General features: G+C 37.3%; 1 protein-coding gene across 1 annotated transcript; it reads right to left on the reverse strand.

Annotated features, from left to right (window-relative positions):
• LOC137714984 (helicase protein MOM1-like) lies at positions 1 to 24,871 on the reverse strand. The gene is made up of 20 exons (XM_068454179.1): positions 24,661 to 24,871; positions 22,756 to 23,292; positions 22,028 to 22,619; positions 16,292 to 16,376; positions 14,240 to 14,391; positions 13,339 to 13,532; positions 13,074 to 13,204; positions 12,512 to 12,790; positions 11,771 to 11,920; positions 10,536 to 10,784; positions 10,260 to 10,400; positions 9,803 to 10,153; positions 8,970 to 9,143; positions 6,666 to 7,572; positions 6,300 to 6,529; positions 6,047 to 6,151; positions 2,884 to 4,776; positions 1,980 to 2,531; positions 1,672 to 1,897; positions 1 to 1,006 (listed from the first exon to the last, which is right to left on the reverse strand). The coding sequence occupies exons 2-20, from the start codon at positions 23,282 to 23,284 to the stop codon at positions 357 to 359; spliced, it is 7,590 nt and encodes a 2,529-aa protein (XP_068310280.1). The 5' UTR covers positions 23,285 to 23,292; positions 24,661 to 24,871; the 3' UTR covers positions 1 to 356.
• Positions 24,872 to 26,153: the final 1,282 nt, after the last annotated feature.

Consider the following 26,153-nt stretch of genomic DNA (forward strand, 5'->3'; position numbering starts at 1 on the left):
TAAGAAAGGATTCAGGAAACAAGCCATACGAATGAAGTTGAGGTGAGATACAGAAAATGTTCTACTTGTGCCGACAGCGTTGTACAAACTAATTTGGCCCTTGACACCGATTTACGCTCGGCTGAAACATAAGAGTACGAACTAACTACATAATTTGAATTTACATTACCATCATTTGAACGCAAGGCATCTCAAAATGTACAGCTACGACCTCCCAGCAGCAAGGACAGCATTACAACACACCTGCCTCTCCCTAGGGCATGTCAAAAGTCACAACCCCGGCGCATTACCCAGAGAAGAAAGAGACGTGGTAAAATGATTTTCTGAGAAACTAGGAACTGGTATCTTATAACTGGTTAGTCATCGTCTGATAAACAAACTATGTCGGCGGGTCCACCTGAATTTACCGGGCTCGTACGAGCACTTCCTGTAATGGGAGGAGTAGAAAGGTTCGATGTGGCACGGTTTGAGACCAAATTTGGGCGTGAGGGCGAACCACCTGGTGGACTTGCACCAGACCGAGAGTTCATATTCATAAGCAACCCCAAAGCAGATAATCTACGAAGAGCTGACAGATCCAATGGACTTTCAGGCTGACGGGCACTAGTATTAGGAACAGATTGCTGTGCAGGAGCTGGAGGACGTGGAATATGAGGAAGTGAGGGAGGCGTTGCGGGGGAGTTGCTATTGGACTGCTGATTAGACATGGAAGTTGAAGGTCTAAACGGTTGAAGATGTGGGGCCGGGGCACGAATCTCACCTCCACCTTGGGCGGTTCTTGTGGAGGAGATGGAACTGATATGCGGTGGTCTTGCTGGGATACTTGGAATAGGAGAAGTTGAAAGAGGAATTGTTGCAGGTGCAGGTGGGCTGGGTAAGGGGGCAGTTGAAGTGTGCAGGTTAGCTGCAGGAGTGCTGGCCAAAGATGAACTAGCAACTGGCGAATTTCTGTGTGTATCATGTACAGATAGCTGAACCAGCTGCTGAACGAAACTGGAATTCCCATCTGGCAGATAAATTGGAACAAGGAGCATAAGTGCAATGACAAAAAAGCACATAATCTGCAAGAATACGGGGACTCAGCCCCTTCCGCCAAAAATATTATATTTAGAGTACATTTAGACCAAATAGGCAGATTCAGTTTGTCATAGCAGGCACAGTTAATGCTAAAGAAGGTTTCGAAACCGATCACATACACCGAACTTGACAATGAATCAAATATTGAAACTATTTATACAGACAAGTTCAATTTTCCCCCTCGTCTCTCTCGCCACACCACCTTTTTCGTTTCTCTGTTCTCTCGTCTGAGTGGATCCTTTTTTATAAATCCTTTAACCCTACTCCTCATCGATTGTTCATTTAACATGCCATTTTTCTTCTTTTTGTACCCTCCCCTGGTCTAAGTATGTATTAATGATGGACCTAGCTTACGTTCAGAACCAAGCTATCCCTGGGTCAAAAATCTTCATCTACTACGGTTTTGCACTCCCACCAAACAACCTATGGAATCTGAAGCTTTAAGGTTAAAATCTAAAAATCTTACTATCCTCCTTAATCTCGGAAGGTCCAAACCTTAAGGTTACTTCTCAAAGAATAAATTTCACAACACATAATTGGTATATGAATAATAAAACTGATATCTCAAAAGTTGCAATTCAGAAGTTTTCATACCTTGCTGCAGTCCAGATGCACCTGATGCCCGAAGATCCATGCATTTAGACCGGAAAGCCTCAGCCAAAATCTTGTTCATCAAAACTTTGTGGTGTATTGAATCCAACTCCTCCTTTTTAAGGAGAAATTCAGCCTCAATCTCTTGAGATCTAACTTCATATTTTCGTCGAATTTCAGCAACAGCCTCCTCTATTTCCTTGTCGCAATCACCCTTCAGTCGTAGCTTCTGTTCAGGACAAAAATGACCTCAGCAGAAATTTTTGCTTTGAAAAATAAATAAACAACAATATATTAACTTCAAAACTCACCGCATCTTCATGAGACTTAAGAATATGATCTGTCTGTTTATTCAATCTTTCCAATTCAAATTGAAGCGGGTCAGTGTACGAAGGCAGAGGCGCTCGAGATCCCCCTTGGGGTGCAGCATTTATAGGACGACTATTAAATGCAGAAGTAACAGGTGTAGCCCTTGTGTCTGAAAATGGCAGTCCAAATTCACTAGTAGAGGATGTGACAGGCCGCAAAACAGTTTGATTTGAAAGATCGGAAATATTCTCAACAATATCCACCGGACCATGGGAAATTTGGTTAGAGGTACAGTCTTCACCAGGCCGAATTTCGACTCCACCAGCTGAAGATAACTCAGGAGCACTATTATCAGGTGCATAATAGGATGGCTGTTGTACTACAGGTTCAATGTCTGGCAATTCATGATTAGGCGGCAGATTGGATGCTACGGTTGAAGCAGATTCGGGTGTGACATTTTCAACCGTTTGGGAAGTATTCTGCTGTTCGCTGGATACTGCATCTTCTTGCTCTGCATCAGATGTTTCTATCCGAGTACCTATGTCTTGATATGCCTGGCCAGGTAAGCATTTGTCAGTAGGTGAACGGCTAAATCACTTTCTCTTTCTGATTTTATTGTAGAACAAAATTTACCATGGAATATGAATACCACCTCCTAACATGAAAGAACCAAGTCAAAACAAAATCATATAATAGTGGACCACTTATAAGATGTTGTGAAATGTGAATATAAAAACTTCATCAGAAAATTACAAATATAAGCTTGTCATAATTCTCAAGATAGTGTAAAACAAAGTAGGGCAGCCTGCTCATCAGACAAAGCACAAAGTCATTTTCATGGAACATAAACAAAGATAAAAACAAGGTGACTACCATATAGATCGACAAATTCCAACAAGCAAATACCTGATCTAGTGTTGCTGAACAACCAGTAACCAAGGCCACAGGCTGCACTCTAGGTGAATTTACCAGGGGCATTTCCTGATCAGAGTTTACATTGGTCACAATATCAACTCCATTCTGCTGGAAAGCCCCACTATCAGATGCCATAAGATCCACTTCACTGGATTCTTTTTCAGTAGCTTTTTCACAGATTTGTTCATCAGGTGGTGGTGGATCCACAGATGCAAGATTCCCTTGCTCATCATCTGAACTAACAGTCTGCAGCACTGACAAATCAACCTCTTTATCTGGCATGGCTACTGTCACTTCATGGATTTGTTCTTCAGAGGCAGGTGACATAGGCGGAACATGGTGGAGACCATGACTTGAAATGACAGGCTCACGTTCTGTTGATTTTTCAGGGATTTCTTCTTCAGATGAAGGTGCATTCAAAGAGACACGACTTTCCAAGCTATCTTTGGAACTGACATTCTCAAGCACGCCCAAATGAACCTCTTTATCTGGTACGGTTACTGTCAATTCATGGGTTTGTACTTCAGATGGAGGTGGGCTCACAGAAACGTCATGCAAATCATGACTGGAATTGACAGTCTCATGTTCTGTCACTTTTCCAAGCATCTGTCCTTCAGCAAGTGGATCCACTGAGACAAGATTCCCTTGTCCATCATTTGAACTGACAGTCTCAAGCACTCCTGATTTGATCTCTTTATCTGGCATGGTTCGCTTCGCTACATGGTTTTGTTCTTCTGGTGAAGGTGCCCTCACAGAAACGACGTTTTGCGAGCTATGACTTGAACAAGGATTCACAGATACATCCAGCACCCCACTACATGCAATACCTCCATCAGTAATTTGCGCTTTGGCACAAGGATTCACAGATACAAAACTCTCTTGAACATCACTAGAACTTTCAGCTTTGTTTTTACCCATGAAACCACTAGATGAAGCCGCCTCAGAAGTAATATCTAATGCACCAAGTGGCCTAGCTGGGGTCTCCTCCTCGGTTCTAATGGGGGCATTATGTGCTACAGCTTCAGCAGGAACACTTTCTGAAGTTGGAGATGGTGCTTTAACTCCCCCCGTCACGCTATGCACAATACTGTCAAAGTCATGGACTCTTAAAGTGGCAAGATCTTCGTGATCTTCACTACTTTGACATTCACTAGTTCTTGAGCATTCCAACCAAGGGTCAAGTGTATCTGAGGGTGATCTATCTAACAATTCAGCACGAGCCCAGGATTGCACTTCCTCTACCCATCGTTTCCCCATCTCCCTCAGTTTACTCCTTGCTTCCAGCTGTGATACCTCAAGATGCTCAAGACGTAGGTCCATCTGGATGTTATTTTCTTCTATTTTCTTTTCCAACATCTTAAGCTTATCCGTTCTCATTAATGTATTATTCTGAAAGCAAGATCGAATAACAATTGTCTCTGCTTTAAGCTCTCTTTCTAGACGCCCCTTTTCTTCCTCATAAGTTCGCAAAACTTCAATTTTGTCTTTGCTTTGCTTATCAATAAGTTTTTTCATCTTCTTCTGGAGCTTTTTCTGAATTTCTTTAATACTTTTTGAGACATCTTCTTGTGCAAAATATTCTTGACTCGGTGGCAAGTCTTTAACGTCTGATTTGATGTGCTGCAAATTAGAAGTTAATGACTGTGAAGCCTTCGCATCCGAATTCTTCAAAACATCTTTACTTGATAAATTAGAAAGCTTTGGAGATTCTGCAGCCTTAAAAGCGCCTATACTGTGCAAAAATGTTCTTCTCAGACACCGCAGCATCGAATAAACATACTCTGCCTCCTCCTTTTTGCAATTGAAGTTAAGATGCTGCTTTGCAAGTGAAAGAGATTCTTTGTGGTCAACTTTCTGCTTCAGAAATGAAGCTGCAATCCAGCACTGGAATATAGATATCAGAAAGTCGGTTAAAAAAATGTTAAAAGTAACACTAAGGAACATGCGCATGCAATTAAGCAATGATGTATATATGCACACAAAATACTAAGGATGTCCCCTAACCTCACACAGAGAAATAGAGAGAGGTAGTACTAAATATGTGGTCCGTTTAAATGTTAGTCACAGTTACAGCTATGGACATAGTGAAGGAAATGCTTAAGAATTGTGGAGTATGGAATTTAATTGGAAGATCACAAGATAATACCATGTGGATTTTGAGTTTAGTTGTAACTAAACTCAATACTTCACTATTCTCCAACCACCCCATTCTCTTTTGATATATCCAAACTTCCCCAAAATAGCTTAAGAATTGTGGAGTATTAAACTTAGTTGAAAAATAAATAAATAAAAGAATTACCACATATATGGATTTTTTTTTATTTTTTTTTTTCGTCAAATGATAGATTTTGTTAGATTAGTCACCGCCAGGGTTCGAATCCACGCTGTCATGCAAGGGCTCAACTCCTTTCCACCACTGTGGTAAAGGGCCACTTGCACCACATATATGGATTTTAAATACAATTATTTCTTTTAAAAATTAAGCTGTTAGTAATGAAAGCATTTTTCTTGACTCAAAAAATTCTGAATATCACCTAGTGGGACGAAAACATGAATCACTTTTTGACAATTTAGTGCTATTCAAACTGCATTATCTTCATAGAAGTTTATCCATCCTTGGTTATTTTACTTTTTACAAGAAATATAACTTTTCAACCCGTATAAAAGTGACATTTCATGGTGGTAAGCAAATCAAGTGCAGAGGCAGAAGAATCACCATCACTCAAATATGTTTAGGGTAGAACTTGATCAGGTCAAGCTAGGTAAAGTGCATCATCGTTATACAATGCATCATTCATTTGTAAAACTGAACCAACAATTTATAAAAGTTGTCGTACGCCTAGGCAAATGAAAACAAAATTGATTCTTTGAACACGCAAGACATGAAGTACCTTCTTGCTATCATTTGTAAGAGATGTTGTAAGCCTAAATCAATGAGTCACTATAACATATTCAGTGACAACCATATGAACATATCAGGGTAAAAGGAAAAGCATGAATACCAAGTCTATACTTTAAAATCATTTCACGACCAGGAAGATATATGATTGTTGAAGGAAAGTAATATTAAAGAACTTTGCAATTCAACATGCCAACAAAAAATAAAAAATGGGTTAGGCTAAATAAGTGCATGAAAGAGCAAGACGATTCTAACCAGAGATATCTGAAATGCCTGCAATATTGTCGCTGGTTCTCTATTAACACGGTGATTACCCATTACATATTCGAGAAAAAGTTCGACCATAACCTTGACAGCATCCTGCATTACAGTGAGTAACAAAGATATCATTAAACGAGAGAACCATGTTTTACTGAGGTATAATAATGGAAATACCAGTTAATAACAGCAGCACATATGAATGAAAACTGAAAGCAAAAGGTTGTTCACATGAAAATCAAATCCATACAGAGACTTGTAAGATTCCACATAGTTTTAATATATCTGGCTTCAGAAGTTGATGGAGACTCTTCTGGGCATCACACAATTTTCTTCTCTCTTCAGACTCAAGCGTGTTACTTTCCGGAGTATTCACATTATCTGAAGTGGAATCACGAATTTCATCAGTTACTTTATTTGCACAAGCAGTTGACTGGTGAGAAGAATGAGGCAAATTATCTGCTGCAGCCACAGAAGTTCCTGCAAAAGTAGAGATATTTTAAAAAACTAGAAATGGGAATCCACCAGATCTACAGGACCATGACATTGCATCAAGACATAATTCTCGGAGAAATGCCGTGAAAAAATGAAACAATTCACAGTATCAGTCATTTACCTTCCTTGGATCCAGGAATTGATTTCACCTCTGATCCAGGCTTCAGATAGGGTGCATTATCATTACTATTTACCAACTTCCCTCGTTTTTTTACAATTTCTTGTTTCTTTGGTAACTCGTCAAAAGGTTGTACCCGTTTCCGATTCCTCTGAGACAAACCAGAACAATATTTCCACTGAGGATGCTTTCCTTCCAACAGTTTTGTCCAAAAACTAAGAGGCTGCCCTTCACCAGTATATTCATTTTTCATCTCGCTTAGCAACGGAACCTCCGTACTGTAAGCTCCTCCAGTTTGTTGAACTCTTAAAATCGTAGAATAATTACATGAGCCACTGTTCTCGCCATCCTGAGGAAGTATGGAGAAGAGCTCCTGGACGACATCTTTCAGAAGTGATTCTTCAGACAAGATATTTCTAGTAGAGGCTGGGCTGTTGCAGCCATGGAACTCATCTAGTTTATCTAGTTGATAAGGTGCCCCCCACAGAAGCATACTACTGCTCATATTCTGTATGTTGCAATCAAGAATCTTCTCCTGTTTTGCACACACTAGAACTTTCTCCTCCACCGTACAAGTTGAATATAAGCGAAATACTTTTATGTGTTCAAACCGGGAATCAAGTGATATCTTTTGCAGGGCTTTTATATCATTATGTGGAATCCAGTCACTACCAAATATGATCACAGTATCAACTGATGACAGTTTGATGTTGGGGAGACAAGCACGAGCCTCCAGTAAGAACACAAATCTACCAGACTCCTTATTGTTGAACAAGTTCATAGCAGCATCTTTCTTAGACCGAAGGACACCACATTCGACGCGTTCATAGGAATTTTCACCATATCTTTGGCGCAGGAAATCATCCAAAACATCTCCAAGAGAAAATGCTTTTCCTGAACCACCAATTGACTGGTAAAGACAAAAACAAAAAGGAAGATGAGAACAATAGAATGATTTCTTGTCCATGTATCTGTTGTCTATCATTGATTTTTTATGACCCTGGATAAATCAGAGAAGCTCAGTAAATTCATCCTGGATAAATCAGAGAAGCTCAGTAAATTCATACTTTATGAACTGCCTGAATACTATAGAGCTGGTCAGGTTCACATCCTCATTCATCTTTAGTACTTTATTTGGAAGAAAAAATTGCATCTTATGGCACATGGCAGAGAGAACACAAGTGATAAAATCCAAAGGCGGAAGCCACATATGTGATTACACCTTAAATGGCGTGAAGCCAGTTGCTGCTAGAGATCATCTACTTACCTTCGTATGGTGGCTTTGGGCTTGTAACTCAAGCTTTGTGAGGAGGGAAATGTTGTTTGCTAGCTGATTTTTTTGGGTGGTTTGGTAAGAGAAGTAAAAATAATTGTTGAAAATTACAGAGAAGTAAGAACTGTAGAGGACGGTTAGCGATGAGCCTCTGTTTGGGCATAAGTAAGTGAACATTCAGGATGCTTTGTTTTGGGCGATCTTTTCTGATTGGAGTGCTGCAGGCTGCAGCGGTTTCAAGGGAAAAAAAATATTGTTTCTTATTTGTATATGTATATATATAATTTAATGTGATAGCCTGTCGGCTTATATATATCATCTGATTTTTATAAGAAACAAACTTTATTAAAGATAAAAACAAGACAAAATTAGTGAACAAGTAGTTCACTTCTGAGAAAAAGCATAAAACACACCCTTTTTTTTTTTTTTTTTTTTTTTTTTTTTTTTTTTTTGAGAAAGCACAAAACACAATTACAAAACAGAGGCTTTCCAATTTGAACAAATAACAGAAAAAGAGATCTCTCAAACTTCCAAAGCTACAGATGCCCACAAAGAATCCCAAAAGCGCACCCTTTGCCATAAGAATTCCACCTCCACACCCACAACATTCTCAAAAGTCTTCTTATTCCGTTCTCCCCATACCACGCATAAAAATTGCCAACATAACGCACACCCCCCAAGCACTACCCCTCTCTTTTCCACTGACAAACTTATGCTTTTCACATAATAATGCATTACATGACATCGAAATGGATCAACATAAACCTGCCTCCTCATTTAACAGAGCCAACAAAGAAAAAGCCACTGGAAAGTGCAACAACAAATGATCCAACCAAAATGCATCATATACTCAAAAACTAAAATATAGGAAGCTAATCCTCAATCAACAAATTATCTAAATCCACATGTTTAAAAGGATGGGAACAGCCTCCCAAAGAAGTCAAGATCAAAACTTCTATATTAAATATAAGGTATAACAAATAATACTAAGAACAGCAGTTCTAATAAGAATTATACTACCACTAATCACGTACCTGGAACAGGATAAGTACTCTTAAACTTCGATTCTTTATCTCCTTAAGCATCACATCAAGAAGCTGAAGCTTGCCACTTGCTTTGATTCCTACATCCAAATACTCAGCTGCTTGGAGGTCTTTAGTAAGCAAGGCTTGTAATGGTGGATGCACAATGTAGGGGTGATCACAGCACTGTCAACAAATGCCATACAAGTGACTTAATTAGAAACAAGTAGGGTGGTGGAGGAGGGAGAATAAAATATGCAAACCATAGGAAAGTCACTTGTTTTCAATACCCATTGCACAAAACACAAGGAAACTCAAACTTAAAACAAATATGCAAATAATATCTTCCTTTGTTTTAAGCCAAGCACAAATTAAAATAGAAAACAACATAATAAAATGAGAAAACAAAATCCAATTAAATTAATAGAAGAGAAAGTTGAAACTAATAAATGAAAACATGTCATTACAGATCTCTTCTAATTCCAATACGTGTATGTGATATACCAACAACTTGAATTAATAATCACTAAATTAAATGAAACTAAAACCCATGAGATAACTATATTACTAGTAGTAACTTTTTGAAGGTGCAAAGACCACATCTTTTAAATTACCCAAACAGAATCAACTATATATATGTGTGTACGTATATATACAATATCCGCGCCAACATACTAAAGAGAGAAAAATCAAAATGAGATGACAGAATGGTGTTATCAAACCAAATAAAAAGTATGACAACCTATGACACCATGGAAGTCAAAAGTTACAGTAGATGACAAAAAGACACATAGATGTCATGCAATCATTAACCACCATACTAGAGAAAAGTGAAACCAGCCAACCTTCCGAGCAGCTAGAGTTACATCATAGAGTGCTTTTTTTGATAAATTTTTGTCTGCTAAAGTTATATCTGCTCCAACACGATCTTTCTTTGCCAATGAGAGAATTAATGTGGAGTTTGACAGTAAATTTTCACAGTACTGCTCTAGCTGGACGGTTGATATCTGTACAGGAACCCAATACTCTCTAAACCTGGGAGAGTCATGTTTGCATCCATGAGAAATATACCTTGAAAGCCTGTCCTTTAATTTAACAATAATGTCAGTGCAACTGCTTAGGAAGTGATCACCAGTTTGTAAATCGCTGTCAGAATCAAGGAGACACAACAAACAGAGGTACTCAGGACTGCTCTCCTGCAATATTTAGCCTTTCATAAGCGAGCCAAGTAGAAAGCAATCTCCACCACCACTCAAAATATAAAAAGAAAAATACTAACATAAAGCACAATAAAATACAAACCTTAAGTACTCCACTGACCAGGAGAAGCCACTTACGGGTACGTAGCATCTTAATCTGCACCAACTGTGTAGAGATTGTAGGGTGCTGGCATGCATCAATTATGATAGTTTCCCATCCAATGTGTTCGAATACATTTTTATCCTGCAGAATAAAAAGACAGTTTAACAACAAAGTCACTATTGTCTAAGCGACTATTCAGTTCAAAGAGAAGTAAGCACTTTTACATTCAACTACATTTCTAATGCTAATGGATCCTACAATCAGGGAAAAAGATACCTCAATAATAGCATCTGGTGAGGTAACAAGTACTTGAAAAATGGCACCAGCCTCATCAAACTCTATTGACCTAATACTTCTCCGTAAATCTTTATTTCCACTGTAAACCACAACATTCATAGATGGTGCCAAACGGGAGAACTCATCATCCCAATAATGAAGTGTAGAAGGAGTTGAGATGATCAGAAAAGGTTGATAGGCATCAGACTGCAAAGATTTAATACATGCAATCACCTTCACAATTCGTTCCTGCAAAAACAGAATTGTTTTACAACCAGTTCACAAGCACAACTTCACATGAAACATTACTAGATTCAGTCTAAAAACTTGAATTTTTTCTTTTTAGTTCCCCATTAAGCACCAGCTTGTTGCTAATATATAAGATCATAAAGAAGATAGTAAATTGTTCTAAAGTCCCTAATAAAACCTTTTTCAGTCAAAAATACAATAACATATTTCAGAGGAGAAAAATTAAAATGTAAACCTGTTTATTATAATCGTATTTGTGAAAATTATTTGAAAATCCTCCTCTTTCTTTACCCAACCCTTTCCTATAATTTGGAAGGTTAGAGTACCTCCTAATGTAAATACTTGAACAACTGTTCACAGTAGCTGATACAAGTGTGTAAGGGAGGGAGTGAATGTGCTGATCATATGTTCCTCCAATGACCAATTGCATAGTTCTTGTTGGTGAGAAACATGAGGCTTTTGGAGGGGGGAAGAAGGAAAAAGCTTTAGGAAGTTGAAGTGTGCTAACAGTGTCGTGGTAATTTGTATGGAAAGAAACAAAAATGAGTTTTAAAAACTATAGTAGGGAGGTAGCTGAGATTTTATGTACCAGAGTGGTTTCACCTGACTTTTGGAATCTCCCCTTATCCTTAGTTTTAGCATGTTATTAAGCCGTTTTAATTAATTAGAGATGTAAAACAAGCCGTCCTAGCACCAGCATAACTAAAATAGGCTTGACACACTTGTTAAAGAGTCTCAGAGAGTTTTAAAATAATTACTCTTTGATCGATAGTATTGTTGTATTTATCTTTTCACCACTGTGGCACTCTATTTTGCTTAATGATAAAATTTGTTTCTCAAGAATGCAGACAAGTAGAACAGATCAACTGTATGTGAATATATATCTGAACATCGAATCATAAACCCCACAACAAGACAATGTTAGTGAGTTAACCAAAATGTTATCTGACATGCTGTCTAACAGATGAAAAGTAAACCAAGCTCACCTTATCATCAACAACAATAGCATTCTCACCCTTGTGCCAGAGCTTGCGTAGCTTGTTAATGTTCTCTAGACATGTATTATCAAGTCTGGATGAGTCTCCGGCTAGCAGTTCTGATAAATTAACTGTTGAACACTTTTTTCTCTCAAGTATCTGCAGGTAATGCTAGCATTAGCAACAGAAGAATCGTATAGTCATAAGCATACTCATACGAATAAACTGTAGACTCAAAAAGTTCCCTTCAGGGATTAATCAATTTTATAAAAGACAAATAATCTATATATACTCAAAATCTTAAATGACAGTGAACAAGCAGAAAACACATGATATCAAGACAGCCCACCCTTAGAACATTGAGAAAAATATAGTATCCCTTAAAGAGCACACAGAGAGGACTTATTGTTATCCATTATGATCAATGACAGAGAAGCCTTTGTACTCGTAGAGAAATGATAAAGAAGCCCTCCACCAATCATAGAAGGAAACAAAATATCTTACACGTCAAATTTTGGAGATTCCATTATAGGTTTCAACTGTGCTTAAGACTAGACAACCAGTATGTTCCTTGTCACTTTCCACTTAAAAATTAATTCAAAACAAATAAGATAGGTTTAGATCTCTTTGGTCAACAAGTAAAACGTGGAGGAAACTGATATCTTCAACATATTAATCCAAACAGATATGCATTTAAATCTAGAACTAGATGTTTCATATATTTCATCATATAATTCATGCCTTTGGCACCTTATCCATTTTAGAGGACTTCTTCACCGTCTGCCGGCGGCTTTCGTAATCTCTTATAAGGCCCTGACCCTCAGGTGAATCAAAGAATGCAGCATTCTCTAACTCCCAAGTAGCATCGTCATAATGAAGACCGCGCCATTTCACAAGCCATTCATACTGACAAAATAAGTTATCACCAATATGTTCCCCAAGATAGTTTTCACGCTGCTTGGAAGACATTAACAATCTCCTTTGTAGCAACCGATGTGGAACTGTCCACTCTTTCCTCCACCTTGTGACCTGAAGAACATTTATTAACAACTGCTTAATATTGAAAGAATTATTTATCTTACAACTCCCCAACTACAGCTGGTGTGCAAAGGTAGCTTTTGACTTAAGGGTATAAAAAAATAATAGAACAAAGCTAAAGAGTGAAGAAAAAGAAATTTGAACCCATGCAAAGGCATCTCAATCCCATGAATGAATGTCAAATTCCCTTTTTGGGGTGTTTCAAATTTTCCATTGATAGACATAACAAGTATAACAGAACATGTCTACCAAAACAAGAGTTGAAAAAACGGACCTGGTTATTTCGGTTGAACATTGCCACAAGAGTAGGAGCTTCAAGAAGAACTCTACCTTCTGGTACCCATTGGTTGTGAATATGAGCAAGACCTTTGTATTTAACAAAAAATTCCTTCCTCTTTTGCAATCCTTCAGGTCAACCAGGAAAAAAAAGGACCAGATATTTGTTATTAAGAAGTCATCATACATAAAATCATCACAACAGAAAATAAGAAAATAATCCAAAACAAAGATGAAGCTAAAGTCTCATAATTTCTGCATACCATCAACATTAGATACCTCTACTTCTCTAGCATCCCAGATTGACTCTATTCCCTCTGACACCGAATATATACCAGATTCCAACTTTTTTCTAACACACATGGGACAGTACCAAAGTCCAAGAGGAACATCATCTATAGGAGGATCTAGACAAGAAAGATGTAAGCTTGTCCAGCATCCTTTTCCATTACAGCACCTGAAATTGAAAACAAATTCTAAGAACCAAAACACATCATAGAAGCAAATAACATTGAAGTTTAAAGAAAAAAGTTCCATATTGTGAAAATGTTCATTCATGTGCAACTACAACCACTCATGCAAAATTACTTCTAAAAAGTGCAGCTTCAGCAAACGTGAAGGACTTTATGCCAGCAAGTCCGGCGTCCAGCAAACATAAAAGACTTTAGGCCGGTTAGTCAAGTGTCCTGTTTAATAAAAAATTATTGTAAAAATGTTGGCCTCATGATTATAAAAGGTGTTGACTGATACAATCTCATTCGCTTAAGGCGGGCTTCAGTAAAGGAGAGGCAGATTTCTGATGTTGTACTAGTAAAATGGTGGAAGAAGTGGGAAAAACGAAGGTAAGGTGCGTCAAAAAGCTCCAACGGAAAGGCCTTCTGCTGCATGTTATAGGGTCATAGACCAATTGGCACAGTAACGTTAGTGGGGTTATTTGGCTTACTAACTTCAATAAATGCGCCGTTTATGTGTATATTCTGTGGTTGCTACCTTCTTAGCTCTATTTGTATCTGGATGAAGGTGGATGCCTTCAATACTTTGTAATCTGTTTTCAGATTTAATAAATTTTGTTTCTCCTGAATGAAAGCAAAAAATAAATTTTCCATATCATTTAATAATAAAAACATTTGCAACTATCAAATGTCACAAGAAAGGGTTACCCACAAGAGCTTCCCACCAAGAGAACAGACAAGGCATGTATTTTGGTCGCCATTTGTTTGAAAATCTACAGAAAACTCTTTTTGCTGCATACCATTAAGCTTTTCAGGAACATCTGTGGTACCATCAGCTGTGAGTTCTCCTCTATCAGGATGCACCTTTCAGAAAAATGAAAAGAAAAAACCACATCAAGATCAACAAACATAAGATAAACCTAAAACCATAAGGTTTTAAGCTAGGTAATGTGCACTACCTAGAAATTTGACAAGCAAAAGTATTGTAGGGTATCAAAATCAAGTAACCTACTAAAAGACACTATTATTCGCTTCCTTGAAAGATTACTAATGATCCAAGCAGCATAACATAAATAGGAACAGTGAACAAAAATTTATACGTACAATCTCCACAAAATAACGGACATGATCCCATAAAATGTTCCATTTCAACCATTTGAAAATATCTGTGGAAAAATAAAAATAATGACTTACAAACAAGTCATGAATAGGAACGTCGAAAATTGCTTTTTTTATGTTGTTTATCGATAATCTCCAGTGTTATGCAAACTTATAAGATGATGCTATGCAAATATATGAACAATAAAGTAAACACGCCACACAGAGACACAGAATTCAGCATGGTTCAGCAAACTTATGCCTACTCCTTGCGTGATCTCTCTTGAGAAATTACCTGCACTGTGGAGAATAACAACTCGGTTTCAAGAACTTAATGAAAACCCTTAAGCTAATTGCTAAACCCCACAACGTTGCTTTAGAACAGCCCCCAACTAGCCTATTTATAGTACATAGAACCAATGGTTACATTCCTTACAAGTATAGGATTCCTAAATCCTTTTAGAATAGGGATAACTAACTTATTTCCTAATCCTAAGGGATTCCAAAGAAAAACCTCTTTCCCAATTTTTATGGGAAATAACCTGTGGACATTCCTTTTCTTCTTTCCCAACCCCAATTGGAAACCTACACCTGTTTGGCCTTGGTATTTTCACGAGCCAAATCACAACAGGTCAAAACCTTCATTAACTCGATTACTAATTTCCATAACACTGAAAAACAAATTCCAAGACGGCTTTGTTGTGAATATCGCGTTTAAGAATGAGAAAAACAGAACAAACTCGAGAAATCAAAAAACAAAGTAACCAAGACAAATAACACCAAGAATTAACGTGGTTCGGCTATATGTACCTACGTCCATGGGACAGCAACAACAATCTTTCACTATATAAATGATGAGTACAACCAATAATCTTGCCAAAGTCTCTAGAATTAAGAAGTTGACGATAAACCTGAAAGAACAACAACAAGAAATACACTCTTTTATCTCTTTTCTTTTCTCTCACACACTTTGCCCTTACAATATTCTCTCACTCTAATCCCCTGAGTGGTATACAAAATATTGTTTTGCTCCAATTCAAAACTAGTACAACGGCCCGTTATAAAGTCACGATAAAGGTCTTCTTCAATAAGGATTATTAATCCTAATTGGAATCTAGTTATGAATCCTTCTCCAACTGGGTAAACAACTCCGATTGGGGACGCAACTCCAATCGGGAAAACAATTTATCCTCTAAGACTATAATTCCTTATAGACTTAGGATAACTCATCATGGGTTGGAAAAACCCAACAGGCTTTATAAATTATTGTCCTCTACTAAATTACAATGTTCGTAGAACAAAAAAACTTATTTGCTATATCCACTATCTGATGTTACTTTTGACATGGTAGCCACATTTAATTAACTATTATAATCAAATCAGCTCTGTATGCAGCTAGAGATTAGAGATCCTCTACAAACCATATCCACAAAATGACACCAATCATGGAAACACCTCCCCATGAAATGAAACGAGACACATCACCAGAAAGAAGAGAGAGAAATTAAAGCGAGCCACAGCACCATAATATAAGCACCGGAAAGCAAGAAAAAAAGTGGCAGGCCATTTAGAGCAATATATTCCATCTGAGAGAAACAAACTCAAATAAAATGGAACTGAAACAATGGATTTTGAAAGCAGTAAAGAGTGAGAAGGTTAAGCCAACCTCAGTTCCATATGTACTACATAACGCCTGCTTTAATTTTGTGCTGCAAGAGCAACACTCCAGCTTCATTGGATCATTTTCCACCCTGAAAATATCACATGAGATACATCAACACTTTTAAAATCGGAATGTTATAAGAGTATCACAACTGCCCAAAATTTACAAAATCTAACACAATAGCCAAGTATATATCCTCATAGATGTAAGATTTTCGACTCCCTTATGGAACTTCTTGTTTGATGTATTTGACAATAAACTCAACTTAGCAAATGGAGAATAACTAAAAACACAATACATTGGTTCAGCAGAACTTTTGCCTACGTCTAGTTGTGATTTCTCTGGGTAGAGAGATCACGGCTTCTTTGAATTTCTTGGCCGGCACTTTGAACTTTTGCCAACCTCAAGTGCGGAGGTGCTACACCTTACTCAATCAACTAGATTGATTGAGTTCAAGCCATGCTTGAATTTTTTGGCCAGCACTATCTTGGTAAGGAAATACGCGGCATTTTCATTCGTGTGAAACTTTTCAACCCAAATCTCCTTGGACTCCACTCAAACCCGAATTTTGTGATACCTTACTTCAATGAATACCCCTTTGCCACAAGCCTTGCTTTGAATCTTATGGCATCTTGTTCATATACTTGCATCCAACTAGCTTTCTATCTTTGGGTTCAGGAACCAACTCCCAAACAGAGCTTTTGCAAAGCAACTACATTTCTTCTGTCATAGCACTTATCCAACTATCTCGCTTATCACTTACTATAGTTCTTGATAAGTAATTGGATCTCGTTGGCTGATGTGAAGAGATTAATTAACTTCGTCTTGGTCAAACCCAAACTTGTCGGGTTTCTTCTTGTTTCGAATGGGTTTGTCCAGTGCTATGCATCTCTGGAATACAGGTGATTTGTGGGTTGGAGTTTGAACCCATTGGGATGTCTGGCGGATTGGAGTGCTTGGAGTGCCTGACTCCTACCTGGTGAATGATGTTGATGCTCTTCTTCCCATAATCATCAGATTCGAATCCTTGCTCAATTGGCTCCACCAGAGCTTCATCTTCCTCTGATCTGATGAATGGAATTCTTGTTGCTTCAATTCAATATCATCCTTCTTTCAGTTGAAGTCCGTATAGTTCATCATTGAGAAACAATTTATTGGAAACGGTTTTGCCCATATAAACCTTCTCCAATTTGTCCCATGCTTGCTTAACAGTGATCATTTCTATGATGTGGGACTTGACTGATTTTGTGAGATAAATCTCAATCAATGTATTAAAAGGCGAAGGTGTAGGCAAGGCGTCCCATGGATAGCCCAGCCTAGGCATGAGGCGAAGCCTCACGGTGCCTAAAATTTAATCTATATCTTGGGAAAACAAATATAATTATAACTAAATCAAAGATAATATCATCTTCTTCATCACTACGTCTAGTTGTACTTGGAAACTATGTCATATAGTCTTAAAATGTTGTAATTATTTATTTTATTGTAAGCAATTATAAAGAACTTCAAGAGATAAGGCTAGGTGGCCACAATTATAGGGAATTTTCAAGGAAAATAAAGGTTGAATGTCACAATTATAGGCAATTCAAAAAGAAATAAAGGTTGAGTGGCACAATTATAGGGAATTTAAAATGAAATGAAGGATGAGTGGAGCAATTATAGGGAATCTAAACTGAAATAAAGGCTCAGTGGACCAATTATTAAAGGGAATTTAAAGGAAAATAAAAGCTAAGTGGAGCAGTTATAGGGAATTTGAAGAGAAATAAAACTTTGCTAATCAAAATGCTAGGTGGCAAAATCTGAATGGGCAACCATTAAAACAATAACAACAACAACAAAGCCTTTTCCCACTAAGTGGGGTCGGCTATATGAATCCTAAAATGCCATTGCGCTCAGTTTTTTAATGGGCAACCATTAAAAAAAAAAAAAAAAAAAAAAGAGTTAGACTTTGTCACATAGGATCTGAAGAGATAAACTCTCTTTTTCTTCTTCATTGAAACTAGAACAGTCCCCTGCATTTTAGAAACAAACATGGATTTTAAAGGGAAAAAAGGCCCGAGTTGAACGCCTGGGCGCACCTCAACTGCCTAGCGCGCCCTGATGCCAACCCCCACAAGCCAAGGGAAAAACCCAGCCACCTAGCCTCCAAGGCCTCTAGGCGCTCCCCGAGGCAAGTTTTTTAAAACATTGATCTCAATGGAACTCTTGGCCTTCTTGAGAGTCTTGGTCCATGTCGGTTCTATCATGGTTGTAGGCTTCTCACCAAGGAGTGCACCATCCAACTCATGTTGCATCAATACGTTCTTCATCATCCTTTGATAGTCCGTGAAGTCATCCTTGCCATCAAAAGGTTTTAACACAGGCCTTAGCTTTCTAGGTTCACGAACTCCTTTCCTTTTGACATCGCATCAGACCTTGAACCAAGCTCTTGATACCTATTGTAAGATTTTCGACTCCCCTATGGAACTTGTTCTTTGATGTATCTGACAATGGACTAAACTTAGCAAATAGAGAATAAGTAAAAACACAAAAGATATATACTGGATCGGCAGAACTTTTGCCTACATCCCGTTGTGATTTTTTTGGGTAGAGAAATCATGGCTTCTTTGAATTAAAAATACAGCGTATAGTGCTTTTGTAAACCCCAGAACTAATCCCTCTCACTTCTCTTGGCTGTCTCTGTTTTTTCTCTTTTTTTCTGCCCTTGCCACACCCTATTTATAAGTATAGGGTGCAGTTTACATGCCTGCTTTGGGATTAAGTTTCCTATTCTATTTATAAGTAAAGGGTACAATTACATTCCTGTTCCGTTTCTGCTTTTAGAATTCCAAATTTTCTAGCCTCTCCTTCTTTCTTGCTTAGCTCTTGACTTACTGACTCTTCCTCTTTTCAGGTTCTGAGTGTTAAACCGATAGATTTATCATTTGCCAATGAATTGACCAGATTCAAATAATGGGATTCTTGGCTAGAAGAAAGGTTCTGTGATATGGATGCCAACCCAACTCAGGCAGTCGTCCACCTAATCTAATTGTACCAGAAAACTTAATGCTTTCCTAATCCTAGTAGGACAAGAATATGTGCACCTTTAGTTTTCCTAATACAATCTAAAACAAAATTGGACGCTAACATTGACGAGCCAATTCCTAACAATAAAAATATGACACACCAAGTAAAAATGATTTTGTGATCAGCCCATGTTAAGTTGGGATTCCATTTCAGTAGCCCCTTATACTAGTTGCCAACAGCAATACTTTGCAAAGCACCATCAAGTGGGGATAAAGGAAAATGAAGTTACATTTAGCAGAAAAGTATAACCTCGAAACTTCAATCAGCAGTAATATAGGGGACAGCAATAAATCAAGGGGCACACAAAGCTTTTTGTAAGCTGACCATTAGAAAAATACTGATTACATAATTGATCTGAGAATAAACCCAAATAAAACTAAGAAATTGCACTCATTCTCACGTCCAAACACCTCACTTCCCCTTTCAGGCACAAAGAAGGGGAAAAAATAAGTGGAAGAATTTCTTTCATGTCAGCACAGCTCCTGCATATAGTACAAGAATCACCTAGCCCGCAACAAATGTATCACCAGGTAAAAGACATTCCAAAGGAAGTCGCATTCAACTCAAGTTTAACCAATGGTTCAAAGAAATTCCAAAAGGGGAATGTGATTTGTCACTCCTTGCATTAGCTTTATAGTTGATATGTACTCACGAGCCAATTCTTTTCTGCAATTAATTTATATAGAAAACTGAATTTGTTTGTGGTTGGTTTCCATCTGTAATTTGGCCAGTCTAACATGATAATACTTAAGAGTCTATAGTGTAAGTCTGAGTTTTGGATTGAAAAGGACTTTAGTTCCTTTAAAGATTTTGGACAAAGGTTTACAAGCAACACTTATGCTAACATACACACTAGTGTCCAAAATACTCTAGATCTCTGCCTATATTCTTGTCCTGACTCTCACCGAGTCTCTTCCTGGGTACCTTTTTTCTTAGCTTTCTCAGAAGAAGATCAACTAATGCCATAAAGCCATTATTATCGTCACAGCAACTATTAGTATTGCCACATATGTGGGTTTACTCCTCTTTACCAATTATTGATATCTAACTTATCTTCCATCCCATTTCAGAAGCACACAAACTATAGGAAGGAATGTAGAGAGAGACAAATAATAGGATTATAGGCGGAGCTAGCTTTCCATGCTTTTATATTTTGAAAAAGGAGAAACTTTTTACAAACAGGGGATAAGGAGCCCACTTCTATACTAAACTAAAGTCAAAATAACACAGTTTTCATCGGTTGTCAGAGCTTTTGGTCTCCTTATCTTCGAATCCATGAATTAAGCAAACCCAGAAACAAAGATTGCAAAAAGAAGACCCGATTCTCTGATCATAAACCATGAATAAAATAAATTTGAGAGATTCAAGATTACCCAAAATCTCGCAAAAGGAGGAAACAAACCATAAACTTAACCAGTTTTGTAGCAAATATAGAAAGCAAAAAAAGTGTAGCAAGAGAAATTCTCTCTATAAAATGTGTAGCAAATATTGAAAGCAAAAAACAGTGTAGCAAATATTGAAACCAAAAAACAGTGTAGCAAAAAACAGACATATTCCTGCAATATGTCTGTAAGATTTTCGACTCCCCGATGGAACTTGTTCTTTGATGTTTACCCCAGTATACTAAACTTAGCAAATAGAGAATAACTAGAAACACACAAGATTTATACTGGTTCGGCAGAACTTTTGCCTACATCCAGTTGTGATTCCTCTACCCAGAGAAATCACGGCTTCTTTAAATTAATAATAGAGCATACAGTGCTTTTTTAAACCCTAGAACTAATCCCTCTAACTTCTCTTGGCTGTCTCTCTGCTCTTTGCTCCTTGCCGCACCCTAGTTATAAGTATAGGCTGCGGTTTACAGTCCTATTTCGTATTAAATCTCCTAACCTATTTGGGATAGGAAAGCACACATATTCCTATTCCGTTTCTGCTTTTACGATTCCTAATCTAATTGTACAAGAAAATTATTCTTTCCTAATCCTTGTACGACAAGAATCTGTGCATTTTTAGCTTTCCTAATACAATCCTAAACAAAAAAGGACTCCAACAAACGACGAACAAAATCCAAACAGTGGGAAATTAAGGATGTGAGGCCTTTGATAGAGAGGAATGGTGAAGTCTGATGAGCACAAGTGTTAGCTCCTTTTGTCAAAATATTGGGTGTTTTACTCAAACTCCACTTTATTATGTAAGTTATAAATTCAACAGTAGCCAAACAACATTATAACACTGTAAGTTGTTGTAGTATGATTACACTTTATCTGTTGGTTGACTCCTTTCTAGGGGAGGATATGTGCAACCATATGTAAACTTCCAGCAGCTAGGTTGTAAATTCCAGCAATAGGGATTCTAAAGTGGAAAGATGGTTAGTATAATAAATGTGAAAGGGTGTATTCAAACTCTGGACCTCCAAGTAAATCAGTGGACTAACACAAATTAAATTAATTCAATATAAGTTTTTTTGGAAACCACCACCAACAATACGGATTCTAAAGTGGAATGATGGGAAGTATAATAAATGTGAAAGGGTGTATTCAAACTCTGTACCTCCAAGTAAATCAGTGGACTGACACAAACTAAATTAATTTGATGGCCAATAGATATAATTTTTTTTGGGAACCACCACCAACAGATAAGGAGACAATACGATTATTTTGTGCAAAGGAATACCTTCGTCGTTTCAAACATACACCGCAAGTCCCAACAGAAGCATCCGTTGTGGACCCAGATGGCAATGGGGAGATGGCATCAGCAATCAAGGTGCAGATATCTTTACTTGCATTAACTGCAGAAGAATAGGTACCCTCATCCTCCATGTTCCTTTTTCTCTTTGAAGGTGTAACACAATGACCAGTTTCCGAGCTCATGTGGAGATTGTCTACACTTCCATTGACTGTAGAACCTGTCAACTCTGGCATCTTCAATTGTTCCTCATCAGGGCAATCCACATGTACCCTTGCAGGTGCATCACTGATCTCTTTTGTCGTGGCATTATAAGATGATGGCAGTGGCTGTTGACCACAAATTTCTAAGCCATCACCATTTCCAAACTCAGAAGCTTCCTCCATGGAGCTAGGCCTTGGGCTTGAGTGGGACAAGTCCCCTCCCTGATTATCTTCCACTGTTTCTTTTGTAAATTTATTTACAGTGGAATCAGATTCCACTGCTTCAACACCTTTACAGAGTCCATCAACCGTGTCTCCACAATTGTTGCGGCCTCCCTCAGAAACTTTATTCTGCCTGCTCTGCTCCTCGCTATGACCTAATATTCAAGAAGATAAGAATGAGCCAAAAATGTATTGAATAATCAATACCACTGTTTAATACACAAACAAGAACGAAAAAGGAAACATGAACAATAAAATAATGACTATTGAGAGAAAAGCCAAAACAACTACCTTGTGCTTTAAACTTCTTTCTTTGTTTCATGAATAGTGCCTTATAAGCTCGAGCATTTCTTATCTTGTTTTTCACACGGCCAGATCCTACACTTTTGCTCACTTCTCTAGCCACCTCTGTCAATTCTTTCACACTCTTCTCTTTTTGTTCCCCTTTCCGTTTCATAAATGATGAACCTGAGCTTTTCTCAGATTTTTTAGACCTAGAAGAATCTGATGAGTGATTCTTGACTCTATTAGAAATCCTCAATGGACTTGGAGTCAACTTCTTCTCAAATCTCTCAGATTTCCTCTTGGATGGAGGAGTTTCAGAACTTTTTTTCTCGAGTCTTTCAGACTTCCTAGTAGTAGAAGGGCTCAATGTTATGTTCTTCTTCAACGATGTTTCTCTAGCAGACCTCCTTAATCCAGTTGTATCCAATGCTCCAGAACCTGAAGTGCTTGATCCTTTACTATTGATTTGCCTCCCTTTTGAATTACTATCCTCATCAACCTTCATTTTCAGGCTAGATCGTGTATCATGTGCCATAATTTTAACTGTACATCAATAGAAGAATGTCAAGATATTTTAGAGTGAGGACATCTGCATAATTTTAACTGTACATCAATAGAAGAATGTCAAGATATTTTAGAGTGAGGACATCTGCAAATCACAATAACCTGACATCAAACAGGAATAACTAACATCTACACCATCAAGCAGTAACTTAGGTAACTGAACATGAAGACACCACTGAAAATTCATCTTTATGTATGAGAAACACAATTTAAAAAAAAAAAAACAAAAACAAAAAACAAAACAAAACAAAACAAAAAATAATGTGAGAGACTAATAGACAGATAGTAATTAAAAAAAAATAAAATAAAACAATAGATACTTTGAACCTCATTGGATAATTTAGACTACCCGAAAGGCCTACATTTATTACAATTTTAAATTTAGAATTGATGCCGTCCCAACAAAATATTCCTTCAACCATGAATACTTGAATAAACACGAATGTCGGAGACTTCTAAAATGCTGATAAAATCTGTACCATAACTGCAAAATTGTGAGCGCTTAATCTCTTCTTCCATCTCCTCCTCTCATAAACCCTACCTAACCCGTGATTTCATCAACCCAGCCTCCTACCAGTTTCTATACCAACCATTCATTTTACTATCGCAATTACCTAACAGGCTAACACGCAATCACGGTATCTCTGCTGCAATTTCAATCAGTTCAGACACCAGAGGAGAAGGTAGCAGCTTTTTGCCAGTCCCTTAAGCTACACAATACATAAAGCTATCAATGCGTCTTGAATTGAAATTGAAAGCACTTCAGAAAGGCTGATCACAACTACTTAAGCAAAAGAACGCACGCCTGCACTATGGCAGTCCCTTAAGCTAGGCAATACATAAAGCTGACAATGTGCCTTGAACCGAAATAGAAAGCACTTCCCAAAGGCTGATCACAGCTACTTATGCAAAAACATGCATTCGCATGACATGTGGCCGTATATTCACACCCAAATCACACCAATCTTATGCGTGAACCAAACACATCAATCCTCAACTTGCTATCGCTTTTAGAAATCGAACAACGGCTAATGTAAGAGGTCAAAATCAAACGCATGCCCCATGCTAAACATAAAAAATAGAAATTAAAAGAAGCTGATTCAGATCCTAATCGTACAATGCCGTAGCTCATGACCCTATAAACCCTAATCACCTGCCAAAAATTACACCAACCCAAAAATTCCCCACCCTTAACACCTTGATTTTCCATACCAAATGATATAATCCAAACCAAAGCCCCAAACACTAACAATAACAATTTCAGGTCCAATTTCAATGAATAAATTATGAATAAATTAAGCAAAATTTCCCCAAAAATTAGAACAATATCGAGAAATTTGGACTAACCCGCATGCAAGTCTTAGTCCTTTAATTTTTTTTTTTTTTCCAGAATGATCAGAGAATGCTAGGGCTTTTACTTCGGTCCTCGCACGGAAATCATGGGGCTGCAAGAAAATTTCCGAGGAAAATGAGGGACGCAAAGGGCAGGAGAAATGCTGAGCCGCTGAAATTTTTGTTGCGTTTTTTGAGATTCTTTTGCTACAGTGTGATAGTGCCTGCTTCCTTGTGGGGGACGAAAACGTCATTTTGATTTCTTTTCGTTTTATGACAAGTTTGCCCTTCCCATGTCCCAACGAGCAGATGCCATCCCTTTTTTAATTACAAGGGTACAATTTGTTTTAGAACAAAGGTTGCAATTTTTTAAAATAAATAAAGAAAATAAAAACAAATTAATAGTTTGGCATTATTATACACATTTTTCTTCAATATTACGTATAACTAAGTGATAAGAAAAATGAATAATTGAGATTGATAAAAGAAAATTTAGACAGTTGTGAAAATCAAATCTAACGGCTAACCCACTCATATGATTAACTGATAGTTTATCTGATACCTAGAGTAGTTGAAGTTTGATAAGATTCTTGAATGCATGGTAAACAATGTATGATCTTTGTGTGAAACACATCTTAAAATTCATTTGTGAGTGTTCGTGTACAAGTAATATTTATTTTTTTTTATAGAAAATTTTGACGGTACAAATAAATTTGAAATTTTATGATATGAAAAAGAAAAAAAAAAAGTTTCATGAATTGTTATGTTTGGATTAGGATTTTCAAATTTTCATGAAACTTAGATTCCTGGAACTTTGTAGTTCAGGGCAGTAGTTTTCAAGTGAATATTAAACTTCTTGGAAATTTGAAAGGTTGATTGCAAGTTTAGTTACAAGGAATACAAATTAGAATTATTTTGATTCTTCAGTTTTCAGCGTTCATTAAAATATGGGTATGAAATTTATTTCATTGCTTAACTTTCTCATGTTTATGAATCATTTCACTTTTTAACTTTCTTTCTCTATATTTACTAACATGTGATCAAAAAACAAATCAACTAGTTGATACGATTCCTTTTCCTTGCCTCTTTCTAATAAGGGAATAGAATCCTCAACATGTTTTTCTATAGTACAAGACTATACAAAGAGCTCTGTTTACAGGCATTGACAAAAATTTAATGGCTCAGATTGTGCCATGTATGAGCTTTACGTTTTAGCTATCAAGATGTTCAATTGGTCACCAAATTGAATTTTGACAAACCTACTAGAACCCTCTAACATTGAAATCCACCACTAAGTTAGTCTCGACACCATTTTACGCTTAAGATTCTAATGCGTCGAAGCTTTGGTGAAAGATAAAAGAGTACAAATTACATAATTTATATTTTACCCTACATTCAATAGATCAAAAGGCATTTGATAAGAATATGCATGTACAAACTCCTAGCAACTACGTCAACATTAGAACTACATGTGCTAATACCATGTCACACCCCCGCTCCATATCCCA

This window comes from Pyrus communis, chromosome 14 (assembly GCF_963583255.1).
Source record: "Pyrus communis chromosome 14, drPyrComm1.1, whole genome shotgun sequence".
Lineage (NCBI taxonomy): Eukaryota > Viridiplantae > Streptophyta > Magnoliopsida > Rosales > Rosaceae > Pyrus > Pyrus communis.

What these genes read in the sequence shown, in the direction of transcription:
- LOC137714984 (XM_068454179.1), bottom strand. Translation starts at nt 23,284, where the DNA reads ATGGCACATGATACACGATCTAGCCTGAAAATGAAGGTTGATGAGGAT. An exon ending in GTGGAATCTTACAAGTCTCT is followed by an intron (nt 6,152 to 6,299) that starts GTATGGATTTGA and finishes ACTGTAATGCAG; the next exon opens with GATGCTGTCAAGGTTATGGT. An exon ending in GTTCAGCAACACTAGATCAG is followed by an intron (nt 2,532 to 2,883) that starts GTATTTGCTTGT and finishes TTACCTGGCCAG; the next exon opens with GCATATCAAGACATAGGTAC.